Consider the following 27,144-nt stretch of genomic DNA (forward strand, 5'->3'; position numbering starts at 1 on the left):
GTGACCCCCATCCCACACCTCGACCTTTTCCCAAATGAAACCGCAGCCTGATTTCCGATCGAGCAGGAGCAATCTTGCCTCTTCCCAACATGGACAATCCAAGGGGCAGCAGAATTCCTGCCCTCCCACGTCACCTCCACCCGCAGCCTTTCAAAATAAGGGCAACTTTATCTGAAGGAGATTAGCTGCAGAAGGGTGGCACAGAAATGCTTTCAACAGCAGGTGCCAGATGATTGTTCAGGCCTTGGCAAGAGGGAGAACTCTTAACTTTCTGTTGCCCACTGTGTGGTGTGGATGGGATCCATCCCTTGGCAGGGAGCAGGGACCTTGCACAGGATCCCCAGGGACCGCTCCCAGGAGAACTCAAACCACTCAGCTCTATGTCAGTCAGCGACAAGGATTATAGAGTCAGATACTCCTGGAAAAGTCCAAGGTGGTGGCGAGATAATGCTCACAGCTTCTTCTAGCAGCTCCTCTCCAGTGACATTTAAACACCCCTTGGATGCAAATCCCAGAGTTGAACATTGACAGAGATCAGGGTTCCTTATGGTTTGACCTGATAATAAGGGTTAAGAGACATGCTGGGCACCCGCACTCACCCTCGAGGAGTCATGCTCTGAATTTGGACAGGACAAGAATCACGAGGTGAAAGGACCTGCCAAAAATTCATCTAACTACTGGTGGAGGAGGATTCAGTTATTAATGTATTACTAATATATGCTGCTATAATTAGCAGCTGGATCCTCAGAATGAAGGAATGAAGAATGAAAATCCAGTTCCCCTTGGGAATGAAGCAGAAGAGAGCAGTGTTTGCTGGACACATTTACCTTGCAGTGGATGTTCTGCAGCTGGAAAAGACTTCTAGGGGAAATTTTGGAGGGCAAGAGCCGGGTGGAGCAGAGCATCAGCCTCGAGGCTGCTGAGGACACAAACCCACCTCAGTCCTGCTCTGGATTTAACTGAGGAACTGGTCAGAATACGTTCAAAAAGATTAAGGGAGTGGAACATCTCCCTTATGAGGAGAGGCTGAGGGAGCTGGGTCTCTTTAGCTTGCAAAAGAGGAGACTGAGGGGTGACCTCATCAATGTTTACAAATATGTGAAGGGTAGGTGTCAGGATGATGGAGCTAGGCTTTTTTCAGTGATATCCAGTGATAGGACAAGGGGCAATGGGTGTAAACTGGAACATAGGAAGTTCCACGTTAACATCAGGAAGAACTTCTTTACTGTAAGAGTGACAGAGCACTGGAACAGGTTGCCCAGGGGGGTTGTGGAGTCTCCTACACTGGAGATATTCAAGGCCCGCCTGGACAAGTTCCTGTGTGATGTACTGTAGGTTACCCTGCTCTTGCAGGGGGGTTGGACTAGATGATCTTTTTAGGTCCCTTCCAACCCTTGGGATTCTGTGATTCTGTGATTCTGTGAAGAGAGGGATGTGTTTCCTGTCTCACAATTTGTCTGCTGCCAAGTGCTACCACCTTGCTGTAATCTTTGCGAGGAACAGGAAGAACACTCACAGTCACAGAACGCAGTTGGAGAAACACGGGGAGAGGGGGGTTTTAAATTAAAAGGTCAAATTAAAACCCCAATTCTTTCAAAGCCAGCCCAGATTGCACATTCAGGAGTGTCCTTTTAAACCGGTCACAAACTGAGGGCACAGATGTGCCTTCCAGAAGTTCTCGGGCAGAGCCTGTTGTGCCCCATATGGCAGCCAGCCACGGGTTTACCTGTGCGGTGGCCTCTCAATCTCTGTTGAGAACCTAAGCCTCCATAGAATGTGAAAGGTTTCAGTGAGACCCAGACCTTCCAGAGCTTCCTTTCAGCACCAGCTACCTCGTGGCACGAGTCACGTTCCAGCATGGCAGGACCCTCTGTGGGCTACACTCCATGCAGCAGGGACACAGCTCCAGGCAGCCTCCAGGAACTCTAGAGAGGGGCTGCAGTGTAGGAACCCCAGGAGGAGAAGCGACCACAGCACCCTGCCCTGAAACCACAGGGACAAAGTTGTGGGTGAACTTTATGGATGGGCTGTGGGTGGCACTAGAGGCCGCTGTGATCCCAGATGAAGGTGGATAATCCACTGGGCTGCAACCAGCACGACCCCATCATTCCCCATCACCTGCTTGCACCAAGTGGAAACCAAACGGGTTGTGCACCAGGAAGAAGAGGGTCCGTGTGATTTGAGAAACTTGGTCTAGTGAGAGGTGTCCCTGCCTATGGCAGGGAGGTTGGAACTAAACGATCTTAAGGTCCTCTCCAATCCAAACCATTCAGTGATTCTATGATCTACTGTAGGCACAGCATCCATGCACTCATAATTCACCCTTAGCAGAGGCAGTGCTGCTTTGAGTTCAGCTGGACACCCTGCATTTGCAGTGTGAGGCACTTTGATGCTGGCAGGAGATCATCAGAACGGGCAAAGAGCAGCGTTGATCAGTGCCTGCAAAGCACCCATGAGAAACAAAAGGAAATTGCCTGGCAAATATATCGATATTGAATTGGAGGGTGGCACGAGGCCAGCTCCGGGCACCGGCACAGCACCGCAGCGCTACAGAGGGAGGCAGCTGGGCATGTAAATAACCACAGCGGCAGCTTGCTGAACCTCCAGACATCTGGTGCTAACACCAGGCAGTGATTTGCAGGTAGATGAACTGCATCATGTTTCTCCAAAGTGATCTCTCCTGCGCTGCCACCTTTTCTGCTTCTTCTCTCCTCTGCTTTCTAAGAGCCTGAGGCCGGAGTCACACCATTTTCTAGCTACTGGAGCATTTGCTGACCAATTTAGCTGGCAAACAAGCAGCAGGTAAAGCACCACAGATGAAACTGCAGAGTACAGCATCCAGCTCTGGTGGCAATAAGCACCAGAGGGACGTGGAGCTGTTGGAGTGAGGCCAGAGGAGGCCATGGAGATGCTGCGAGGGCTGGAGCAGCTCTGCTCTGGAGCCAGGCTGAGAGAGCTGGGCTGGGGCAGCCTGGACAAGAGAAGGCTCCTGAAGGGGAGACCTGAGAGCAGCTCCAGTGCCTAAACGGGCTGCAGGAAAGCTGGAGAGGGGCTTGGGACAAGGGCCTGTAGGGACAGGCCAAGGGGAATGGCTTGAACCTGCCCGAGGGGAGACTGAGCTGAGCTCTTAGGCAGAAGCTCTTCCCTGTGAGGGTGCTGAGGCGCTGGCACAGGGTGCCCAGAGAAGCTGTGGCTGCCCCATCCCTGGCAGTGCTCAAGGCCAGGTTGGACACAGGGGCTTGGAGCAAGCTGCTCCAGTGGAAGGGGTCCCTGCCCGTGGCAGGGGTTGGAACTGGATGAGCTTTAAGGTCCCTGCCAACACAAACCAGGCTGTGAGTCTATGAAACACTTGGACGGCTCAGTGTAAGGGTTAGAGGCCACCAAAGGCTGCAAAGCAGCACCCCAGAGCACTTCCCAGCCCTTCCTCCCCAGGCCTAGCAATCCCTTCTGCTTTAACCTTTTGCCTTCAAGCAGACAATTTAAGGCCACAAGTTAGCAGACATCCCACTGATCTAATATTAGATGATAGGCTTGTTTATGTTTTTGTTGCTAAGAGAAAGCTGGAGCTTTGGAAACACTGAAGCAGACCAAACGCTGCTGCAGCAGCTGCCGGTGGGAACCGAAATCCATGCAGTCCTTCCTGACAACTGCTTGCCATTTTCCTTTCTGGTTTTATTCTACTGGACTTGGTCTCCTTCCAAAATAAGCCTTTCCCATTCAGGTGACCCCTTCCTGTTCCTCTAGGTCCATGTTTCCTAGTTCAAACGGTGCAGGCAGCTCCCCAGTCAGTAAGTACATCCTGCTACTGGAGCTCACATTCATAAGTAAGGTTCCCTCCACCCACAAGCGCAGTGCATCATCGCTGCTCTTTTTCCTCCTCTCAGCATCAGCTGAAGGTGGGAGGATTGTTCTGGTGTTTCTCTTTGCATTACCATAATTCACAGGAGATGGTTCTCTAATAAAAATGCAGGGGACAAACAGATCTTCTATAGTATTTATAGAAACTGATTTGGCACGGAATGTCAATGCAGTAATATTAATAGATGCTCTTTGGTGCATCTACAAGTACTGTCACAGTCAAGTTCCCTGTCTGCAGACTGTGCCAAAGGTCTAGTGGGCTTTGTGGAGCTAAAGCTTCTGCAGCTTGATTCTGGGCTTGCTAAAATGGGGACACTGTTGTGAAATACGAAGCGTGAGCCAAGAGCACAACCCTCACTCTACTCCTCCTCTGCACAATCTCACTTTGCACTGGAGTATCTTTTGGCAGCTCACCTCAAGTCAACTGCATGTGACACTAAAGCCAACTGACCTCTAGCAAAACAAGGAGCTTACCCATAATACTAAACATAAATGTTCTTACGAAGATACTCCAGTAGCTATTTCCAAGTATGTCCCTGCACACAGGGTGGACGAAGGCTGCTCACCTGGAGGCTTGTGATAGCAAAGCACTCCCTGTGCTAGCTCTGGAAAACAGGACCCAAGCCCCACCAGCCCTGGAGGTGTGTTTTCCACACAGCACAGGCCACCTTCCCTCCTGGCCAAGCTGCAGCTGAAGCCAAGAAAAGCCGGCAGCAATCCTGGCCTCCCTCCTCGGGAGCTCCACCACCTTCAGCTTTGCAAGCTGATCATTTCCATTATTGCTTTCACATCTTTTGGCTTCAGGCCACTGAAACACACCAGAGCACTCTCTCCGCTCAGGAAGGTAAAAAGTTATTGATCTGATTACTGAAAACACCCCATGAACTGGTTGCTGGTCAGAAACACACAGCTCATCTGGGTTTCATTTATCACTGTTTCCTTTCACTGATGCCAGCAGAAGAGAGAGATTTTGCAGAAGTTTATTCTTGTTTGCAGGAATAAATACAGATCATTTGCTATTCTATACTAAATGCACATTTCCTTCTGTACTTCAATGCAAATCTCCTTTGAGTAGAGCACCGGCTACCCTAGGTTTGTATTTCCTCAGTCTTAAAATACCATCATACAATAAGAAAGAGATAGCACAAGCAGACCTAGAGTAATTAAAAATGCTGCTACTGCTGCAATAGCCTAGGGTGCAGATGGCAGATTTCTGCCTCTGTACTAAGTCTCCCTTTAAAGTCAATGCAAGCTGATAAGAGTGTGGATCACCCCCTGTATCACACATCTACTCACTCCACGAATGGCTGATTTCCCCCACTAACTGCAAAGGGAATCCACGGGACTTGTGCAGCAAGGACATCTCCATTGGGGCACATAACTTTGCTGAGCAGAATCAGAGAGATGGATTTCATCCACCTGAGTCTCAGTCCAACGCTCTTTTTAGATGGGATTCATGTTACAGAACCTATGGCAAGCGGCTACTGGGCCGTCTGTCCTGGGATGGTGAGACACTGGCACAGGGTGCCCAGAGAAGCTGTGGCTGCCCCATCCCTGGCAGTGCTCAAGGCCAGGTTGGACACAGGGGCTTGGAGGAAGCTGCTCTAGTGGAAGGTGTCCCTGCCCATCACAGGGATAGACTTTAAGGTCCCTTCCAACCCAAACCATTCCATGACTCTATACATAGAGGCATTAGGGACTGAGATTAGCAGCTGACTACTGAGGAAAAAGGCTGAGACCCTGAAAAGACAAACAGAAAACCACGAAACTCCATTTCACCTACAAGCCAGCGATGAGCCAGTTTATAACCTCACGCTGGAGCAGAGGCAGCAGCCTGTAACTCCATGTTACAGTCCTTACACCCCCACCATCACCACCACGTGAGAGCTGATCACCAGGAGGACCGACACACACCGGCACTCTGCTCACTGACCTTCGGCGCTCCCTGGCTTCCTCAGCTGAGAAGTCCTTCCCTGCGGGTGAGGCAGCGCCGGCATTCGCAATGCTGTTAGCAGAGCCGAGTACAGCGCGGTTTGTGATTACACCTAGGGGGGTGCTAGCAGAGATGCCCTCTGTATTTTTCTCTACAGCGGAATCAGTTTGTTGCCTGAAAGGGGCTCTGAAATAGAGAAGACAATAATGGAAAGCAAAGCAAGTGAACTCAAGTGCTGACCCAGAGCAGCCGCCTCAAGGGGAGGGGGCACTGACAGCTCGTCCTCTTCTCTCTAGACTGGTGGTTTTGTAAAGAACAGCACACAGTTAAATGAAGAGAGGAAAAAGCAGGAGGAATTTGCAGTCTTCACATCCCTGTTTATAGCAAAAATGATTAGGAAAGGTACCTGGTGAATAGGCAGAAGGAATGAACTCCAAGAGCTTGTACACTGCCCAAGAGCAGCCTGAGCACAACATGGTCTCTATCAGGGTACCAAGAGGCCACAACTGACCACTCCAGTGAGGGAAGAAGCTAAGGTCCCAGATGGCTGTTAACTGCCTGGTGGTGCACACACACACACTACTGAAACTGTCCAATACAACCATCCTGGGATTGCTTATGAACGCTTCCCACATGGAAGCCCACTTCCAATAACCTAGAACTTCCAACCCAAACGCTGATTTTCTGCAGTGTTATCTCAGCTGTGAGCCGTTACCTGGTATACTGGCGGGCTGATGCAGTAGTGTTCACACCGAGAGATGTGGGGCAGGAAGAGACAGGTTGCCACGGGGTGCCCAGTGAGGTAGATGAACCAGTGGTAGTGGGTGAGGTAGCTAGAGATGTATAGCGACTGGCTGAAATGTAGGGACTGTTGAGGTCACTACTTCTACCAAATGAAGCACTGTAAAACATCACAAAATCACGTCCTTCAGAGCACAGTCAGTATTCAACAGAACATCACCCCAGCTGGGCTCTCAGCTGGAAAGGGAGCAAGGATTACACCTTAGCAAAATGTATGGAAGGATATTAGAGTACCCCGGAGCAGCAGCACCCTCTGAGCTGAGCCCAGCTGAGTTCTGGGGAGGGAATAATGGTGTGGAGGTGAATCGGTGAAGATCAGGGAAGAGCAAACCCTCCAGCAGTGGAAGCGGCGCACACGGAGCACCCCTGTGCACTGGGGAAAGGTAGAGACAACGAGCAAGGATGAGGTTGCTTAAAGCAGGGAAGGAAAGAGTGACACAAGCAGGTCTGGCTGCACCATCTCCAAAGGATGCCCAGGACTTCCAGTTTTAAGAACTTATTTTCAGTGGCTTTAAGCCCTGGCAAAGACGATCACTTGGAGCGTTAATTGTCATTGTTAAGGCACGTTTGGCACAAACTCTGCATTTCTGGAAAACAGCTGGAAAACCTGTTCAGAAAGTACTAAGGATGAGCAAGGGAAATCCGTGTCTTGCCAGCTTAAAACAAACCCCTTCAAACCATTCTGACTGAAAAGCTGTCAGTGATCAGTGCCCATGCTTCAGAGTAGAGACAGGAGAAAAGGAGCAGGGCTCTCATCTCAGGATGTGCCCTGGGGCTTTTCTGGAGGAAATCCCCCCTCAGTGGGCGAAGCTGCACATCCCTAAATACAGACCTGATGGAACCTCGCAAACCCCTTATCGCACATGCTACAGCCCCAAGCATGGGCTGCTTGTTGTCTGCACAGTGCAAAGGAGCACCCATGCATGGTGCAGGGACCTGTCATGCCTTTCCCAGCAACTGGTATTCCTGGTCGGTCTGGGCTGTCTGCAGGACCAAAGGCTGGAAGGCTGTCTCTCACCTCCTGCATCCTAATGACTCCCATGCCAGTGCACGTGGAGGAAAGTGGTTGCACCAGGAATAAAAACTGACCTAAAAGAAAAGCAGCTCAGGACAAAAAGCTGCAGGTTTATGGGGAAGTCAGGGACAATGGACTGGAATGGGAAGTCAACACTGGAGCAAGAGTCAGAGGCAGCAGCCCAAGGCTGAAATAAAACTTGAGAGGGGCAGGACAACAGCCAAGGCTGGAGGTCAGAAGAAGGCTCCAGCCCAGGTCACTTAGGCACCCAATCTACACATCCATTTTACATGCCAAGGCCCCAGCCAGCCCACAAGCAGCTGGTCCCTAGACAGCAAAGGAGAAAAAGGGGCATCCTGGAAGGTCTCCATAGGGAGGAACCTTACATTTGGGCTCTTCAGTTGATGGCTGATTGCCATCTCCAGGCCACAGAAGAACAAGCAAGTTACTGTCACCAGGTAGCAACCTCCACCAGGCCCTAAACAACGCTTCCTATGGAAAGCTGGCCCCTGCCCGGGGGCAGGAAGTGCTCTGGAAGCAAGTGCCTCCCTTCTTGGCTCTCTGCACCAGAGGAAAAGGCCGAGCCCTGCAGACGGGCTGGGAGGAAGGCGGGAGCAGGGAGCAAAGCCTGGCTGGGGTGGGCGTGCGGAGCAAGCGGCCATGAAGAGATAGGTGTATGGAGGAGATGATGGGAATGAAGAGTGTGCCAGGGGAAGGAACAGGAGGAGTTGTAGCGGAAAAGGTGGCGGCAACCCTGGGGGCATCAGGGCTGATGTGGCATCATCTGAGGAGAACCCAAGGTTGGGGTGCAAGGGGTGGCTGCAAAGAAGGAAAGGAACTTGGTCAGGAAGGGAGGACACGGGAGGGTTATTACGTAAGACCTGACAATGACTGGCTTTCGGAAGGGAAACAAGAGAACAGAAGCAGCACCAGGTGCCTGGGAGAGGACAGGTTTGGGGGAGCTGAGGGGGGACGGAGGAGAAATGGAGGCGAACAGCATGGTGATGGTGTTGTGCCAGCTCCTACACACACATCTTGGGTTGGAGAAACGCGGTGCTGGGGCATCACGGGCACGCTCCTGCTCCAAGGCAGCCAAGATACTGACAGCTCCACAGGAATTCACCTCCCCACCCTGTTACCCTGCATTGGGGGGGCACTGCACAGCTTGAGGGAGACTCCAAGGCAAGTTATTCAACTGTTCAGAGTTGATCTGAACAGGATTGCAACAAAGAGGTTAGCTGGGGAATCCTGGTACTTATCAGCTGGGTTCATATGGAGCTGTAAAAGAGGGGAGTGTGAATTTGTGCTAAAGAACTCAACATTAGAAATAAAAAATAGGTACTGACACATTGCTTGCTGCTCATTCTCTAACATCATCACTATAACTGAATGGGCAATGAAATGGAAAGCAGCATTTCAAATCAATCAAAAGCAGTACTTCTGAAAACAGCCAAGGCAACTGACTTCCAAATCTGAAATCTCCTCAAAGAGCTGCCACACACACTCATTAAAAAGCACAGAACTGGTTGGTTTGTAACACACTGCTGTAGGGTTCTGCAGAGATCAAAACAGGATTTGCTCAGGGAAGTGGGCCACAGAGGTGGCTTTAGGAACAAGGGTCAGGGATAGGCCCTGGCTCCTGAACTGGTGATTGATGGAAGCAAGGTCAGTGTGTGAGGTGGAGGACTGCTCTTCAGACTGTTGGTCTGACTGGCCGGGATGGGCTTAATGTGGGCTTAAAAGCAGTAAGAAAGGAGTATATGCCAATACGTAAAGAGAAACTGTATGAAAAAGTGGTTTCATTCTGGTGCATGTGGTCCCTTCCCATGTGGCACCACGTAGGCTGATGGCACAGGCAGGATGCTGAATTCATTCCATTTGCTATGCCAGATTTCCTCCAAATCCTTTAATACACAGAACAAGTAAACTGGCTGTTGGAAGGCCAGTATGCACCAAACTGGAGAACAGGCTGTCAAAAGGGTACCGCGGTGGGGATTAGTGGTACACCAGTGGAGAAAGCAGAATGAATGAATCTCTACCCTTACACAAAGAGCTTTGACATTGGCTTCAACTACGGCTGAAGAACATCTGCAGCATTGCTGAAAGTCAGTGTTCCCTTTTAGAAGAACATCTTCAGATGATGTTCTTCAGAAGCTGTTATCTTTAGTTGGGAGTCATATAAAGCACTTATAGAACACAACCAGGACATGCTGAGGTAAAGGGGAAATGCAAATTACAGAGGTCACACTCTCAGTAACATCCAGGTATGTCACGTTCACTTTAATTCTTCCACTCTCAGAACAAGCTCTTATCTTTTGGAACTGTGTTCAGAGCTTAACAGGCAACCAGGTTCCCTCCCTCATCTTAGAGGCTGATGCACAAAGATGGAGAAATCAGAGGTTCAATAGGATTATACTTAATTTCTCTGTGCATCTCCTATAGAAAAATCAGATGGGATAGATTTCAAATTGATCATGGTTTTTGTTTGTACATAAAATGCAAAACCACTGACCTCTTTCAGAAAGGTGCCCTTTATTCCTACCTGGCAAAGCTATTCTATACAATTGCTTCTAAACAAACACCCCTGTGAAAGGCCCGAATTCAGCCTTTGCAATAAGAAATCAGTGTTAGTGAAGTACCACTGCCAGCCAAAGCCTTTGCTAGTCTCTGTACAGTTTGTCCAAGGAAATACAGTACAACTGTGTGAATGTAGTGCTAAATCTGGCTCTGGCTTAGCCCAGATAAACAGGCAATGTTTGTAGAGTTTCAAGGGGCAGCATGTGAGCGGCTGGCCTGTCTCGGACTAGGGAACAACAGGGCAGTTTCCAGTGTAATCAGCCGCAGCTTGTCAGACTGCCTTTAGAGAGACACACTACGGAGGGTGTTGGCCCGTCATCATGTCCCAGCATAGATGTGAAGTCACTGGAATAGATCAGCATATCAGAAGTCTACTGCCTGAAGTGACTGTGTCGCCTTTTGTGGGAATGGGTCTGGGTGTGCTCAGCAATTGGACAGACACATCCTCGGGCACGACTTACCTCTACCAGCACAAGTACTGGAACACAGAAACACCTGCCTCTTCCCAAAGATCTCAAGCAATTGTCGCATCTTCCGGACAGTTATTTAGTTCAGGGTCTAGAACTTGCTGAAACACACTCTAAAACCTGGAAATATTTCTGTTTTTTCCTTAAGCCCAGATCAAGTGGCTTTGCAGCATGATGTTGTTTATACATGTGGTTTTAATGGGTACAGGTACTGCAAGTTAGAGAAGTTCTGCCCAGGATGCTCTCCTGATGCTGCTGGGCTACCAACAATCAGCCTCCATGATTTCACATACACTGTACAGAGACTGCCTCCTTACTGCCACAAGAAAACGGTTGGAGACATCAGCCTTGCTCCTCACAGCGAGTGCTGTGAGTCATGCACATAACCACCGCCACTTTCTGATAATGATGCCATAAACATGGACTAATATGAATGAAAATTAGAGATAAGCTGCAACTTACCTGCCAATAGCCACCTGAACAGTGCTTTCAGACTGAAATGACTTTATTCTGCTTTTATGATCAATTTTTGTTATCTAACCATAATACTAGCCTAAAACTGAGAAAACGCTTTCCATTTGAATTGTGTGAACAAGAGTGTTTAAATACAGTTTTCAAAACAACAGAAGTGATGGCCTTCAAAAATACCCTTTAGCAGGGCAAATGTCAGCAAAGCTTAATCTTTATTTCCTGCTCTCAGCAGAAGAGGGTCCCACAGCCAGATACACTGATGCAGTGAGCAGCAAGCAGGAGGCTGAAGCTTGGGAGGCTCATTGAGAGTGGAGCTGCCTGCCTTGGAACACAGGTAAGCCACGATTGGACGTACCTTTTCAAGTAGGTAGACACGTAGGTAGTAGGTGCACCAGAATGAGGAGCTTCATTTCCCTTTGACTCATCCCTCCACGGCTGCCGGGTGTAGGAGCCGCTCCGCACCAGGTTAACAGCTGATTCCCTGATGCAGGACAGAGCACAGGGGTTGTTCAGAACTCCTGGAGTCAGTTTCTGTCTCCTTTCCAGTTCCACAGCACAAATCCTTCCCTTACACCTCTGTTGTTCACAGTGACACAAGTCCCTGAAACAGCCCTTCTGGCCTTACCAGCTTCAGCTGGATTGCTTAAGAATCACTTTTGCATCAAGAGGGACAAGATTCTTTTTAGTCAGAAAACTTGCAACTGAAATTCAGATTGTCCATGAAAGTAATTTAACGTATTAAATAATGTCATTTTACATTCTCTCTGCTATCTTACATCAAGCAGCATTACAGAAATACATAGATACTGCAACTGCAGGGGAAGCTTTTATCTCCAAGGTGTCCAGGTAATGACAGTAAAGCAATTCAGCCTGGTAAACCCTTTGCTGTACTTAGCAGCAGAAAACAACAAACAGAATATTTGGCAACATCTAAAACTACTGGATAAGTTACCAATAAATTACCAGTAGTCACCAATAAGTTACCAGTAGTACTATTTATCACAGTTATCTGATATCAGGTCTCCTTTTCCTAAGACACACTTGGGCAAGTATGTTCTTTTCCAGTGTTGGACAGGACCTTGAGCTTGCAATGCAATACAAATCCATTCCGTCAGCCTGCAATCAGTTTTCATTTCTCAGCTGCTGATGTCCTTTAAGACACCTGTGGGACCTGTGAATTGAAACTCAGCTGCTCTGAAAGGAAAGAATATTGGGAGAAATCTGTACCACACAGCAGGGCTGGGCACCATCTGTTCACGCAGCCGATTCTCCTCATTCCTGCTTTACCAAGCAAGGGACACTCATCAGCAGGCAGCTGGATGTGCCGCTCAGTGGAGCCACTGCCAAAACTGCTGAGGCTTATCAGCAGACACAAATTGTCTGCTAAACTCCACATCGCAGTGACTGGCAGAGATTAAAAGCAAGAACCCTGCAGGGAGGTTCTAGGAAAAGATCAGCAAAGAGCCTCAAACTGTGCTATATTCTCTCCATGTGGTCATGGGCTGTGACTTGCTCCCAGTCACAGTTCAGAGTTACTGCTCTAAAGGTGCCTTTCCACCACGGTTGCGGAAGTGGCTGGAAATGAGGCTAAGCTCAAATTTTACTCCTAGTAGAAACTGTGAAGAACCTGTTTGTAGAGATTAGCTCCTCAAATGTACCTTGAGATACTTGGTATTTATCCCATTTATACCATGCTTCTGTCCATGGCCAATTTCCACACTCACCAAGTGTTCCCAAGCCCTGCAATGGGAACAGCTCCATATATAAGAGAGTTCTCAAACTCGAGTGAATCAAAATATGATAAATATGTGAACAAAGGGACTGAAGGTGACTGTGGAGCAAGGGACAGAAGTGTAGGTACCAGCTACCAAATGAGGCACTTGCATATAAAAGCTAAAAACACCCAGAAATCTGGTTTCCTGGATGGAGACTGCAGATGTACAAATACAGGGTGGAGAAACCAGCCTCTGGCCCTGCTCACCTCAATGAAAAGCAACGTGCCAGAACCTGCCTAGATCAGAGCTAGCTCTCAACACTGTGATTTCCTGTGCACTTGGGACTGCTGAGAAAACAGATGATGTATGACTACAGAAAAAAGTCATTGTGGAGGAACTGTCAACAGGACAGAAGCTGAGCATTAAGTTCTTACCTGTTTTCTTTTTCTTCTATATCGCTCGTACTGCTTAGTCTTCTGGGGGCTATTGTGGCAAAATAGCTCTTGTTGTCTTTATCCTGGTGAAGCAAGAGAAGTACTTCAGCTGCACATCTGTTACACTTCCAACATGTTCAGTGTCAACTGAATTCAAGTTCAGTTTCTTTCTTAAGCATTCTCCTGTCCAAGGATAACTGGTCCCTTCCAACCCTTGGGATTCTGTGATTCTGTGATTCTGTGATTCTTGGGCAACACAAACCACAGCACAGAAGTATCAGTTCTGAAAGTGATTTCCTGAAGAGCACACTAATGAATAAGAGCAGCTTCCAACCAGAACTGCTCATAAATCATAGAATTGTAGAACAGTTTGTGCTGGAAGGGACCTTTAAAGCTCATCTAATCCAACCCTCCTGCAACGAGCAGGGACATCTTTAGATCAGGTTGCTCAGAACTACATCTTGCCTGATCTTGAATGTCTTCAGGGATCGGGCATCTACTCATGGGCAGCAAAGTTACAGCTAGTGAGTATGTGTGATGGGATTCACAAATACAGGAGGAATCTGTATAGATGGCAAAGGAGGAGGATTTCCACTGCAGGTATGTGCTGCTGTTTGGATTAGATATTTTCTGGTAAAGGACATGCCACAGCAGCCCTTGTCTGCTGGCTGCCCACTCCAAACTGAGCAGGAATTAGGTTAACGGGGCACTGAACTGCAGCTCTGTATGAACAACTGATAGGATAGGAACAATTTTCAAAAGAAAAAGAAAGGATGAAGAGCCTCCATTTTGTTCTGGACACAAATCCCAGCAATAACTCACAAGGACAGGGAAAGGTTCTTAAACCTGTGAGGTAAAGTCTGCCCAACTGGGATGCACTAAAACCTCTCCGTTGAAAGCCAAACCTTTTCTTTGTTGTCCAACAGTGCAGAGATGCGAGGGCTCGAAGAAGAGCGATAGATAGAAGCAGTTTTATCTCTCTGTGCCTCCCGAGTAGCAGCGACTTCACTCAGCATGTTGTGACTGCCCGTCTTCCGCAGCCCCAGCCGCCACGACGAAGGCGACTCGTCCTTCTGCTCCTCGGCCTTGCTGAGCCAACTGAACTGCAGAGGAGAGAAAGGGACATGTGGAAGAAGTGAGAGCACTGCAAGGCACCATCTAAGTTCTGACAGTGTTTCAACGAGCCCCGGTTTTTGCTGGGCCGCACTCGTAAAGCTTGTAAATGACTTCGATTTCCTGCTTAGCTTTAATCACAGGACATGGCTCAAGGTGAACTCACAGGGATGCAAACTGTCCTCACCCCTGAGGAGAGACGATAAAAGAGATCTCGTGTCATTGTGCAACTCCCTTTGCCTACACAATGCCCTCCTCTAGCTTTGCAGAAAGAATATAAGGAACAATGAAGCTTTTATTAAGACTCATTTAGGAAGGGAGAATTATTCAGTAAAGGCAGAAACTCAAAAAAATAATCAACTCTTTTGGGACTAGCTGCAAATAAAACCCTTTCACAAACCAAACTGGAGAGAGTCCAGGAGAAAGCCATTATGATCATCAGGGAGCTGGAGCCTGCAACACATAATGGGAGAGGCTGAAGAAATCTGACTTGTGTAGCATTGAAAAGAGAAGGTAAGGAAAGGGTTTCACTGCTCTGCTGCCTGGGGGTGGGGTTCACATGGGATATGGAACCAGACTCCTCAACAGTCTGCAGTGAAAGAACAACAGCCAAGTTCCAACATGGGACGTCCCAGCTGATGTGAAGGGAGGCATCCCTCCTGGTAGGAGTGATGCTGCACTAGGAGCAAGAGAGTGGGGCCTCCCTATCCTCAAAGACTTTTTAATACTCAGCTGAGCTCAGGTAGTTCAAAAGAACAGGACAAAGTCTTGAATCTGGCCCTGCCTGCAGCAAGGGGTTGGTCTACAGGCTTGCAGAGGCCTGTTCCAGCTTAAACCTTTCTATGGTCACATAACTGCAAGTTCTATACATAGTACAGAATGGACCTTCATGCTTGTTGTTACATGAGGCACTCCTGATGAGCGTATATTATTCCTCAAATATGCAACTACTCAAATGTACAACTCGAGTCATAGTTATCAAGTCTTACAAAAAGCTGCCATTTGAGAATGGAGCCTGAGCACTGTAAGAGACACTTCTACAAAGACAGGGGCTCACCACCGAGTTGTATAAGAAGTAAAGCAAGCAAACCATTAGGAATTATTGGAAAAGAACAGAAGACAAGACAGAACACGATTTTGCCTCTGTATTACTGCAGGGTACCTCCCATCTTTGGTATCATACACAGCTTGGCCCCACAGCTCAAAAGCAGTAAAGAGGAAGGGGAAGAGATTCAGAGAAAGGCAACAAGAATGAGTACAGCAAGAAAGTTTTTGTATGAGGAGATATATCAGTGTATCAGGAGACTCCAGGCTAGGACATGGCCAAGGTACACAAGCCCTGCAGTGGCACATAGAAAGGTGAATAAGGATCAGTTACTCCTTGTTCCTTCCCATAAAGGAACTAGGGGCAGCAAAAACCAGGGTGGCAGGAACAGGCGCAGGAAGCTCTGTGTAATATGCAATTAAGCTGCAGAACCCTTTGCCACTGGACATTATATGATCCCAAACATCATGGGTACCCAAAAAGTGAGTGCAAGAATTCATAGAGGAAAAGTCCAAGAGGGGCTACTGAATACAGAAAACACCCCAGGTTCAGCAAGTCCCTGAAATGTGAATTGCCAGGAGGTGGGAGAGAAGTCCTGCTAGATTCTGTCTTCTCTCATATCTTTTGATGGTCACTGTCAAGGGCAGGACACTGGGTTAGACAAGGCTTTTAGCAAAAGCTGTATAAGCATTATTCAACATATACCTTATTGTACATACCACAAAACATCTGACACTATCCAGAATGAATGAAGCTATTGGGGAGCTCTGCCCTCAACCTCATTGACTCAAGACTGCAAAGGTTAAACTATCACTGCAGTACTTCAGTGATGTTTCTTAGCTGATGGCACTTCAATGCAGGTGCAAAGCCTTCATCTATGCTCCACTAATTCGAGCACTTCCAGTCTACTGAGCTCCACAGCTCTAACACTTTAATGCAGTTTTGACATTTGCCTCAGAGAAAGCTTGAATCTGCAGGAAAAGAAAAGCTGCCTTCTGAGACTGCTGAGCAGCACAGGAACAGCACATGTGAATAACTCCTCAAATGGAGGGCAACACAAGCACTCCTATTTTCCAGTGTAAAACCCAGCCTGACAGAGGGTTACAGAAGAATCAAACAGGTCAGAGAAGGGAAAGTAGCTGATCTCAAGTGACTGAGGTCAAATTAACAACTGCTTTGCACACAGACCCACTTCTATATCCCAACATCCTTATTCTGGGTTAAACACCTCAGATGAGGGAGAACAAAACTCTGCAGCTAGGAAAAGGTTAACTGACTTGCTCACATTTCCCAGTGCTCTTCTACCTTTCATACTTCCCGGGCTAAATTAGCCTGAGTTGAACAACACCCAGAGGAGCTCTATTTCATTTGATCTGGACAAGAAGCTAAGACTTAGTAACATGTCAAAGATAAAAAAATCGTGATTAAGCAAGAAACATTTTCCCTCTAACGTGTACCCAGTGCTCCAGCCTTTGGCAAGGTGCCTGCATTGTACAGCTCCTCTTCATATTCTGGTGCACAAAGAAACCAGAAGTGGAAGATACCAGTCCTCAGCAGAACACTGAGTCTCCTGGTGCCATCTAGCTGAGTGACGCGAGAGCTGGAGAACTCAGATAAGATTTCAGTAACTCTACTTCACCTTTAAAATGCTCTCATAGCCTAGCTATCTAGTCAGATGCAAACTTTATCCTCTCTGCTTACTGGGCTGTAACATCATGCCACTGAAACAAGGGAGTTTGGCAAGTCAGAGGCACTTTAGATGACGATGCCAAATTCACTGCTGATACATCAGCAGGAACCAGCTTTGGTGAAAGATCTCCTGCTGGCCAAAGATCGGCATCAGGTATCTGAGAACTGACAGTGACACAAAGCACTTGTGGTAAGCTGGGTTTCTCTTTTGAACAGTGCAATTTGCTTTGGAGGGTAAGAGATTCAACAGGAACCTTACTGTGCAGACATCCTCCTTCATGCCAGCCCTAAACTGTTAACACAGTTTTATCACCATTGCATACTATCATGCTTTCCTACATTGAAGTCTTACAACACCTCTAAAAATCAGAGCACTGATTTCCCAGTAGAACCTACTGCTCGCCAGCACTGCTGGACTCCCCATTGGTTCCAAATTCACTTACTCTTCTGGCAGATGCAGTGAAGGAGTTGGGCTCAGGTGGTGGTATTTGCTCAGTGATGCTAGGCCTGGTTTCATGGCTGGAGTGGTTGGCAAAGGGCTCTTCCTTCCTTTCTACAATTTTAAACAAGAAGAGAAACCAAATGTTTCAGTATTGTGTTTCCAAAGCCCCTCTTTACAAGCACGATGTGCACTACACTCAAGTTCAGTGTTGCTGTGACCTCAGTACACCTCTGACCATAGACAGTGTCGGTGCCAGGGTGAATCAGGGCTTTCTGCAAGGAGGATTCCACTTCCAAACAAATATGATGGATACATTTGCCAGGCAAAGATTTGAACTTCATCCCCACAGACAAGCAGAACCTTTGCAGAAAGCACCCGCAGGAGGACAAACAGATTCTTTGTTGATTCACATTTTGCTTCCTCTCAGGGATTGTTCTCCCCTTGTAAAACTCTGGAAGAGCAGAACATGCCATTGCCGGTGCAGCACACGAGTGCACGTCACAGCACGCGGGGGGTGAGTTTCATCACTCAGTTCTGCTGCAGTGCTTTATGCTGGGGGCAGAACTTCTGGTCTTCTACAGCAAAATCCATTTTTCTACATGAAGCCAGGACTGATGCCCAGCACAAAAACCTTTAACAGGGCTCAAAGCAAGCTAAACCAATCCTACCCAAAGCTCCCAGCTGGCTCCCTGCTTTGTCGACAAGTGCAGTCGTCAAGGATTACATTTAACTTTTATATCTATGCACCATGCTTGACATTAAGAACATCCACTAGACATTACCGGGGCAAAGTGGAAATTGTGTCTCAGGCAATAGGTTCGGTCATCAGGAGTGCACAGGGCTCTAAGACAGGCTATTTACCAAACGCAGCCACATGCAACATGCCTGAGAAATGATGTACCCACATCAAGAGAACACTGCCTCTCGCAGCTCTGAGTGCCTCGCGCAGTCATGGGTTTGAAAAAATAAAGTCATTTGAAGTGTAAGCACCCAAACAGTCCTAGGAAATGAGGTGTGTGCAGTGAGTAAAGATCTGCCATTACACATAAAAGCAGTTTGGTATGGAGCAACTGTGAGAATGGCACCTCGCAGCACGAAGATCAATCTTCGTGAAACAAATGTTCTCACTCCTAGAAAACAGCATTCACAGGACACGGGAAGCAGAAAAGAGCAAGCCAAAGACAAAAATAACAGGCAGTTAGCAGGACTGACAGATCCAGAATGAGAGAGACGAAGACGCATCTCCTCTGGAAAGGGCTGCATGATAGTGAAGTCTCAGCCGCCTTTCCTTCTCTAGGTATTATCTCAGAACAAAGTCACCTAAACAGAGTATTTCATTCCTTGAGCCTAAGGCTCAGAAGCACTGCACTTTTCAAACAGCCCTTTTAGGACAGGGCAGTAGACTACCCCATTTCTCCTTGCAGGCCTGACTTGGCATACAGCAGTCCACGGAAATACAAACAGACAAAACATCCCACACTTGCCATGTGCTGAGTTCTTAAGACTGAAGCCTGTAAAACCCAGGAGAAGCCTCGACACTGCAGGGAGGGGAGAACAGAAGTGACCTGAGGGCCAGCAGGATTTACAGGCTGGGCTGGGTGGTGGCTCGAGCCCGCTCTGGGAGTTCATAGTACAGAGGTCAGCATTTAAGGCCCAGCCTAATTACAAGGGCACAAGCTGAAGTGGTAATGACAGGCTGGAGAGAACTCTTAACTGTGAGCAAGGTGGCCGAAAGGAGCCAGGTGCAGGAGAAGGCCAGGGAAAAGCACCCTGCACTGACAGCACTAGCGACTGCATGACCAGAGGCATCGCTGTCTCCAGGGCAGGATCACACATTGCCTTTTACTGAAGTTCAGCAATAAACATCACAGACTCATAGAACCATAGAATGAATGAGGTTAGAAAAGACCTTTAGGATCAGCAAGTCCAACATTCACCCCAGGACTGCCAAGTCTACCAGTAAACCATGTCAAAATTCCGATCAGGGAAACTTGCGTGGATTTAATTCAATGTCCCCAGAACAAATTTGGTGAGACTAAACATTTAGTTCTCTAATTTGGCATAAATACCATATTTCTTAAGGGGTTTTTGGGGTGTTTCTTTTAAAAACCAAACCAAAACCAAACTAAAACCCCAAACCAACACTGAAAGCTTCCCTGGCCTGCTTGAATTCACAATGATTACAGACTGAAATGGTTACCAGCACAGACAATGACCATAGAATTTTAGACTGATCTTTCACTTGTTGACATACAACCTAATGGCAAATTGTTAACTGTCCTCACGATGAATAAAGTGGCATTAATGCACTCAGCCTCCTTGGTCTGAAGAACTCATAATGGTATTTTGGCTTTTTTTCCTCCCTTCATCTGCGATTTGGACACTGTAGAACAACAGTTGTCTTCTCTTTGTCCAGCACTGCTCAGAATTACAAAGCCAAGTGAATATTAAATCATAGAAGGCGATGAAGAGGAATAAGGGAATAAGTTCCATGTTTTCCAAAAGATGCCTCCTGTATCCATTCAAGCATTTACAAGGTCTAGCAGATAATAAAGCATAATTACTCCTAATGAAACTAGTAATAATATGACACTTATCATTTCCTATGAAAAGGTATCTGCATCCCTGCTTCTCTTTGGAGTCCTCCTATAACATCTGGGCTGATGCTGCTATCTCATGATTCATGTTTTAAGAGGATTACCAACACTGTGCTGCACACAGCAGGACAAGTCCATGTGCATCTTGTTAGAGATCTAAGAAGCTTTACAAAGTTCAGTTCCAGTTCTGATTGGAATTTCTCAAAGGAGCCAACAATCTCTCTAGGAAGAGAGAGCATCAAAGACTGATGCTTAATTGTTCCTCAAATGCTTTCTGTCTTCAACCTGGTTTAGCTTTACTGGTTTGCAATAGGTAAGTAGAACAGTAAATTAACTCAGTAAAAAGACCTGCTTTGGCTTTAGACAAAATTCGTGCTTAGTGCTGTAGCTCTTCCCTTGCTGAGGGACCTTACACTGCCCTGAATCAGCTGAACACCACATAGCTCTACTTCTTCCAGCTCTGGCCAAGTTCCTATCATGTTTACAAGCATTGGCACATAGCTATATAGGGCTGCTCTCTCGTAAAACCCTGAGTTATGGAGCAAATAAAGGTGATTTTTACTGCACATATGTTTCTGCCACTGACTTCTCCACTACATTTGCTTGATTTAAAAGCCAAAAGGATACTTCACTGTGTTACTGTCATACCCAAACAGCTTTTGTGACTACGATCTCTGCAAAGACCAGCCAGGACTCTCAGCACCTCTCATACTGGGATAAACATGGTAACTGATACCATTAGAATGGGGGTGACAATTTTACTGGCACAAGAAGTGGGACAAAACTTTAAACCACATTTCTCTGCAAGAACTCAACGATCTTAAAAGTCTTGTCCAACCTAAAAAGTTCTATGATTCTATAACTTATTTATTAGCATATTGGGATAGAGGGCAAATAAGCTTACGTTCAGAGTAGTTTAACCATTAAATACATCAGCTCAAGATCCATCTCTCTTTGTAGAAATATTAAGTAGGAGTCAGTCTTGGCTTACTGTAAAAATAAGTCTCTTCACTCACACTTCCTGTGCTGCACATATAGGCTATTGCAACTAATTAAGGAAACCACAGAAGTTACAGATACAGAATGGGAGTGGGATGCCAGCACTATGCTGTAATGTGAAGGCTAACGTGACTCCATGTACTTAATCCTTCTTTTCTACTATGTCTTGCAATTATTATACATCTGCATCAGAAAAAAGCTCCTCATCCCTGTAATTATAGAGCAGCTTCAGCCCTTCGTTTCATTTCTCTGATCCAAATACAACAGGCTGTTACCTTCCTACACGTTCAATTGCTTTCCTACCAACTTGCAGTAACTGAAGTATTCATCCTGAACCCAGCCACCACAAAAGAGCCTTGTGTTGAAGAACAACCTATGGACAAGACGTTATCTTCACTTCCAGTGAGCTGGAAGTAGAAATTAAAATCCTACCCTCAGAGTTCTCCTTAATCTATATGTATACACGTATGTATAGAATATACATATTCAGGATGTCTTTAAGAACCAGGCAAACTGATCCCCTAATCCTGCTAGGCTAATTTTTAAATTCAAGGCTCTACAAAGTCTTAACCTGATTCCTTTTCAGCATCTGATTCTGAAACTTCATCTTCTTCAGCTTCTTCCTCCTCTTCAGAACTAGAACTGCTAGAGTCCTTGTTCTCTTCCTCCATCTCCATGGACTTCAGCGTGTCTTCCTCGTACAGAATCTTCTCCTTGCTGCAAGACAGAGACATTTTAAGGACTACCAGGCAAAAGAGTTACTTCTGAGTTTTACTTCTCAGGAACACGCATGATTTGCCACATACAGAACAAGCAAAAGGGCAGAATCCATTGACAGGCTCAACATCCCAGCACTTCAGCACTGCCAATTTTCCATGGATTCCAGCGCCAGTCTCACATTTCCTAAATTTGCTAGCATTTCTCAATCCACAGACATGTGGCTTCTCTTTTCCTAGTGCAACCCAACCACTGGCTGGGCTCCGGGCAATTACAAAGGTGCAGTTCTCAGCCCAAACTGATGCTCAGCAAGAGCAGAAGCTGGGATCCAAGCACCAGCCCCACTCCTTGTTCTACCACTCAGTAGAGATGTTAAGAAACAGGTTAAATGGTATTGAGAGAGCTCAAATTTAAAAGAAACCATGAAATGAACACGAACACCAGTGACTGCTAAGGTATGAACCTGGGCTCCCAATACTCCCTGTGTAGATTCTTTACAACAAAGAGGAAAGACGTACTTGGGGAAGAGTCTGCTTTGAGGCTTGCCATTCATGTCAGCTTCAATCAGTTTATTCCTCGTCTCCTTCTCACTTCGCAACTGTCAGAAAGTCCAAGGAATGTGGAGAAAGAAGGAAAAAAGACATTTTAACAAACCTCCTCTGCACCATCCAATCATTACCACAGAATAAGGTCATCCCACCCTCATGGATTTGTTTAACAAGCCAATGCAACAGATGCACATCTGCAGGAGCACTGGATGTCCTGGACTACAGCTCCACACCAGCAGGTCCCTAGACACAAGCTGCAACTTAACAACACCTTCAGAGAAGCTGGCAGCAGGGACCTGAAGCCAAATCCCACTTCCACAGCACTGCCCTGCATCTGCCCATGCAGAAACAGCATAGGGGGTCTTGTCCACTGTTTGCATGCCCAGGAAATGAGGTTAGATTCAGTTAAAAATCTGCTCCCTTTGTAGCTATTCTTGATTTGCTCCCAGAGGAAAGCATTCCCTGCACAGGCAGCCAACCCTCCCATGAGGATGGGGCACTTCTATGTCTCTCAAATGCCAGCATTAAGTCATGGCACAAGAATACCTGTGATCATCACAGCCACTGAAATATGCTGCCCAGAGAGCAGCAACATTCATTTTCGTCACCAGTGATGGACAAACCAGTAACCAAACACTGGGATCAGTCCCTTCCAGAGGCGCAGCCACAGCACAGGTAGAAAAAAGGATGGCAACCAGTGTCTCACTTCTAAGGCTGTCTCTGTGTCATGTCTAGCCTAGTTTTCTTTCTCCTTTGATAGGAACTGACAACAGGCACAAGCAGCAAAAGCTCTGCAAATTCTGAATGTGGGAGAAGCCACATGGAGTGCAGCAAGGAGACAAGATTTAGGGTAGAGCATGGTGCAAAATAGAACAAACTGCTGGAGCACAGTGAAGGGGAGTGCAGGAAGGAGCCTGCTCCATTCACAGGTTATTCAGAGATTGGGAGAAAAAAAACCAGACCCAAATAAATTGCTTCCAGCAAACAAAATCTCCCCTTCCCTCCAATAACAGCAGCAAATCTTTTAGCAAGGGTGGGATGTTGTTCTGCTACGAGCTTTAGATTAAAACAAAAGCTGATTTGAGAAGCATTTTGGAAGTGAAATAATGTACTTGGAGGAATCAGAACCCAGCCTGGTTTGGGTTGGAAAGGACCTTAAAGCTCGTCCAGTTCCACTCTCTGCCATGGGCAGGCACACCTTCCACTGGAGCAGGTTGAACTGCAGGCTGCAGCCTTCTCAAGTGTACATTTTCTGTTTGAAGTGATAAAAACGGCCCATGCCAAATACACCAGATAAAATGGTGTGTTATCAAAAAAATCACATCCACTAAAACCAAACTGTGATTCAACATGGATTCTTCTCTTCTGTTTACTAAATGGAGAAGGCTTTTTATAGTGCTGCTATATAGAGTAAGGGGATTGCCAGCCCCTGGGATGAAGGACTGACAATTCTTGTCTCTGTTTTGCTGCTTCCTTTCTTTTCTACTGAGGAGTGCAGTGACCGGCAGCACCCTGGTGCAGTGTGATCGAAGGAAACCCAAACCACAACACTGAGAGTATTTATCAACACCTCATTTAGGGAGAAGCTGATTAATTTGTAAGGAGTTGCAGTGAGCGTTCAGGGTGCTATTTAGGGATGGCAGCAGCTGTGTTGTGAGCGGAGCTCCAGCTCTGCCACCCACATTGTCAGTTCCTCAAAATACTTCACTGGGTTTTATCAGCAGTGTTCTCATTATGCCTGGTTCTGGATCCAGCCGTTGCAGTGATACTCAGTGATTGATTTTTGTGTTAGTAAGAAGGTTGGCTTGTTTTTTGGGAACACCCAAATAGGATAATTGCACAGACCAAATGAAACAAGAAAAAGCACAATCCAGCCCTGACTTTCTGACTTGTCTTTGATGGAGATATATTTCTGCTTTCCTTTTTTATATCAGCTCTCTGCTTATAACCCCTTCCCATCTCTCCACTGCATTATGAAATGGCAATTTGAAATGGCTTTGAAATCACCATTTCCTTCAGTCCAGAATTCCCTGGAGTTTGTAATTTCTTCTCACTCAACTCAGAAGCCTCCCTGTTGTAAGCAAGGCAGACATGGCAAGAGATCTCTCAACAGTGACAGCAGGTTTCCTTGGATGTAAACACAAAGTTGACTTGGGTAATAACTCAGTAAGAGCAGTTTGCTGCTCAAGACCTTACCAGCTAACAAAAGCAACTGCAGCACTGTAATTCCAAACATGAACTAGACATGCCTTACCAGTTTGCATAATTTTGTGTGTCAGCACCCTACTGACCTTGGTGCAGTCACCCAGTTTTGCAGATTTCTGGCTATTGGTGTAATTAAAGATTCCAAATGACTAACATTAAAAAAACAGCTGAGCCTCAGCTTCCTGCGTCTGTTGATGCCACATGTCTTAGAGAATACCCGTGCATGAAAAGGTAATTGGAGAGGTGGAAAATGATCTGCCAGAAACTCACCACAGTCTGTTTCTTCTGCAGCATTTCTAAATGTTCCACCAGTCCTTCATCAGCCACGTCGAATGGCGTCTGGCCCTGAGGCAAGGGGAGAAGACAAGAGGATATCCGATACAGCGTGGTGTTAGTATTCACCAGTGAAGAACAAAAGTGAACATGCTCCACACCCTCCCTCCCAAGCACTGAGTAACATACTCTGCTTCACTCCAGAGCAGAGAAAGCCACACAACAGTGATGGTAGCTTCATGACTCAGTTCATGACCAGAGCAACCTCAATCGTGGAAGGGCTGTTCCCTGATTGTTGCTGCTCAAACCTAACAGCCAGGACTAACAGATCTGAGTTTCCAGGTTTCTATAAAAGGACACTCTTGTAGTGATAAGGAATGTGAACAACTACTGTATCATCGTGTATCTGAACCTCCTGAAAGGCTGCCAGTCATCAGCGAGCCATTGTCATGGCATTAGATCAGTGGTGGGCAATAAAGTTGATATTAATCTGGCTGTCAAATAGATTGCACAAGTTGTGCCAACACCTGTACATACTAACCAGCTTGTTCCTGATGTCCATATCGCACAGGGCTTCAGCCAGGATTGAGCAAGCTTCCTTTACTCCCCAGTGTGCAGCAGCATGGAGCGGCGTCCAGCCATCACTGTCCTGGACATTCAAATTAAACCCAGCCTGGATCAAGAGCCTGAGGAAAGAAGCAATATTGATTTCTGCCCACCCGAGAATGGCTTCTCGACACAGCCAAATTCACACTGTGAGCCACAGGGTAGTAGCACGGTCTACAGTAAGCCTGTAGTTTCTTGTTTATTCACCTCAGCAACATCCCACTTGATGTGCTTGCTACTGCAACAGGAAAGAGCAGTAAATGAACAGTGACTTCACTGTAAAACCTGCTGGATGTGTCTAACTGATAAGGTTCCCTTCCAGCACATCCTAAATTGGGAGAACATCTTAATTTCTAATGTGATGTCAGTGACCCAGGCTGAACTCCTGCTTTGATGGACAAGACACCAGACTCGCTCGGCACTAAGCAAACACCCCTGCTGACTGCCATCTCCACAATGAGGATCTGAGCCCAGTACCTGGCAGGAAAAGGACATTTGGTAACTGGAGCTCAGTCTTGGCTCTACCAGAGAGCCAGGCCACACTGCAGGAATGGTCCCTGAGGAGACGGTGCCTGGTAACACGCAGTGACATTACTGTGACTGGCAGATGTGAAATGTTGGGTTAAATAACCTACACTTGGGTTAAATAACCTAAAACGCATTTTTGCAGACTAGCCCTCGCGCACTCTGACATTACATAGAGTGCTTCATAGCATGTGGAGCTTGAATATTTCAAACCAAAGCAAATAGAAGAGAGCCAACTGCAGTCTGAAGCTTCACAGACACACGTCTGTTATACCAGTGATCAGATGGAAGTACTGAACAGCTCATAGATCAGAACTATTATCTAAGTTGCTAAAATACTAAAGAACATCCATAGGGAATTCTGCAAGTCCAGTAAAACCGCTACTGAAAATTTCCATTGTGGGTAATTCCATAACCAGAGGCACCTTCCTGCAGCACAACGGAAATCCAGCACAGCCCCAGAGTGGCAGCAATTCCCAGGTTGGAAGCTCCTGCAGCCTTACCCCGATGTGTTACTGTGCTAAATAAAACCCGGTCACACTCTAGCAGCAGTGTTTCTCTGTGCAAGAAACTTTCAATTAGATGCTGACTTTATGTTGATTTTCCAGCTGGCAAAAGGGAGGAACAGAGCTGCTGAGAGCCTCAAGGTCACAAATTCCACATCTCAGTTGAGAGTTTGTGAGCTCCTGGCTCTCAGCCCCTTTGGTTTAAGTCACTGAAGCTGTCTATGTGAACTTACAGATAAATATACACCAGAGTGAAACAATGACAGCTTTCTGTGAGATCTGTTTATCATTACAACAATTAATGGCAAGGAGCAGCTGTCCAGAACTGAGTCACCCTGCAGACAGTGAATACTCATTGGGGAGTACTGGATAGACAACCCTCCACTGAAAGTCCTTGGGACCAACACCTCAAATTCAGCAGACAGTACATTTCTAGTCCACGTAAGCTGTGTTACATTACTGTTCTTGGGCATGGCACAGGCACAGACAGCTTATAACTCAATTATGAGCTTTAGAGAATGAATACAAATAGGAAACAGAGAACAAAATTACTAGAGCTTTGTAAGAAACAGCTCTTACACATCAAGTCAGGCCACTTAAAACTATGA

General features: G+C 46.8%; 1 protein-coding gene across 10 annotated transcripts in view; it reads right to left on the minus strand.

The window, feature by feature from the left end:
- The window catches only part of PPP1R12B (protein phosphatase 1 regulatory subunit 12B), a 105,468-nt gene that overhangs the window by 47,324 nt on the left and 31,000 nt on the right, over positions 1–27,144 (minus strand). For 8 of the 10 annotated variants that reach the window (XM_065698573.1, XM_065698572.1, XM_065698579.1 and 5 more), the window contains 10 exons: positions 25,441–25,585; positions 24,897–24,971; positions 22,392–22,471; positions 21,728–21,873; positions 17,562–17,671; positions 14,177–14,374; positions 13,272–13,354; positions 11,478–11,603; positions 6,507–6,692; positions 5,792–5,977 (listed from right to left, as the gene is read on the minus strand). In XM_065698573.1, the coding sequence (XP_065554645.1) occupies positions 5,792–5,977; positions 6,507–6,692; positions 11,478–11,603; positions 13,272–13,354; positions 14,177–14,374; positions 17,562–17,671; positions 21,728–21,873; positions 22,392–22,471; positions 24,897–24,971; positions 25,441–25,585 (1,335 nt within the window). The remainder of the gene's footprint in view (positions 1–5,791; positions 5,978–6,506; positions 6,693–11,477; positions 11,604–13,271; positions 13,355–14,176; positions 14,375–17,561; positions 17,672–21,727; positions 21,874–22,391; positions 22,472–24,896; positions 24,972–25,440; positions 25,586–27,144) is intronic. The other 2 variants (XM_065698575.1, XM_065698576.1) reach the window with 2 other exon arrangements.

The sequence above is a fragment of the Lathamus discolor genome, chromosome 19 (genome assembly GCF_037157495.1).
Source record: "Lathamus discolor isolate bLatDis1 chromosome 19, bLatDis1.hap1, whole genome shotgun sequence".
Lineage (NCBI taxonomy): Eukaryota > Metazoa > Chordata > Aves > Psittaciformes > Psittacidae > Lathamus > Lathamus discolor.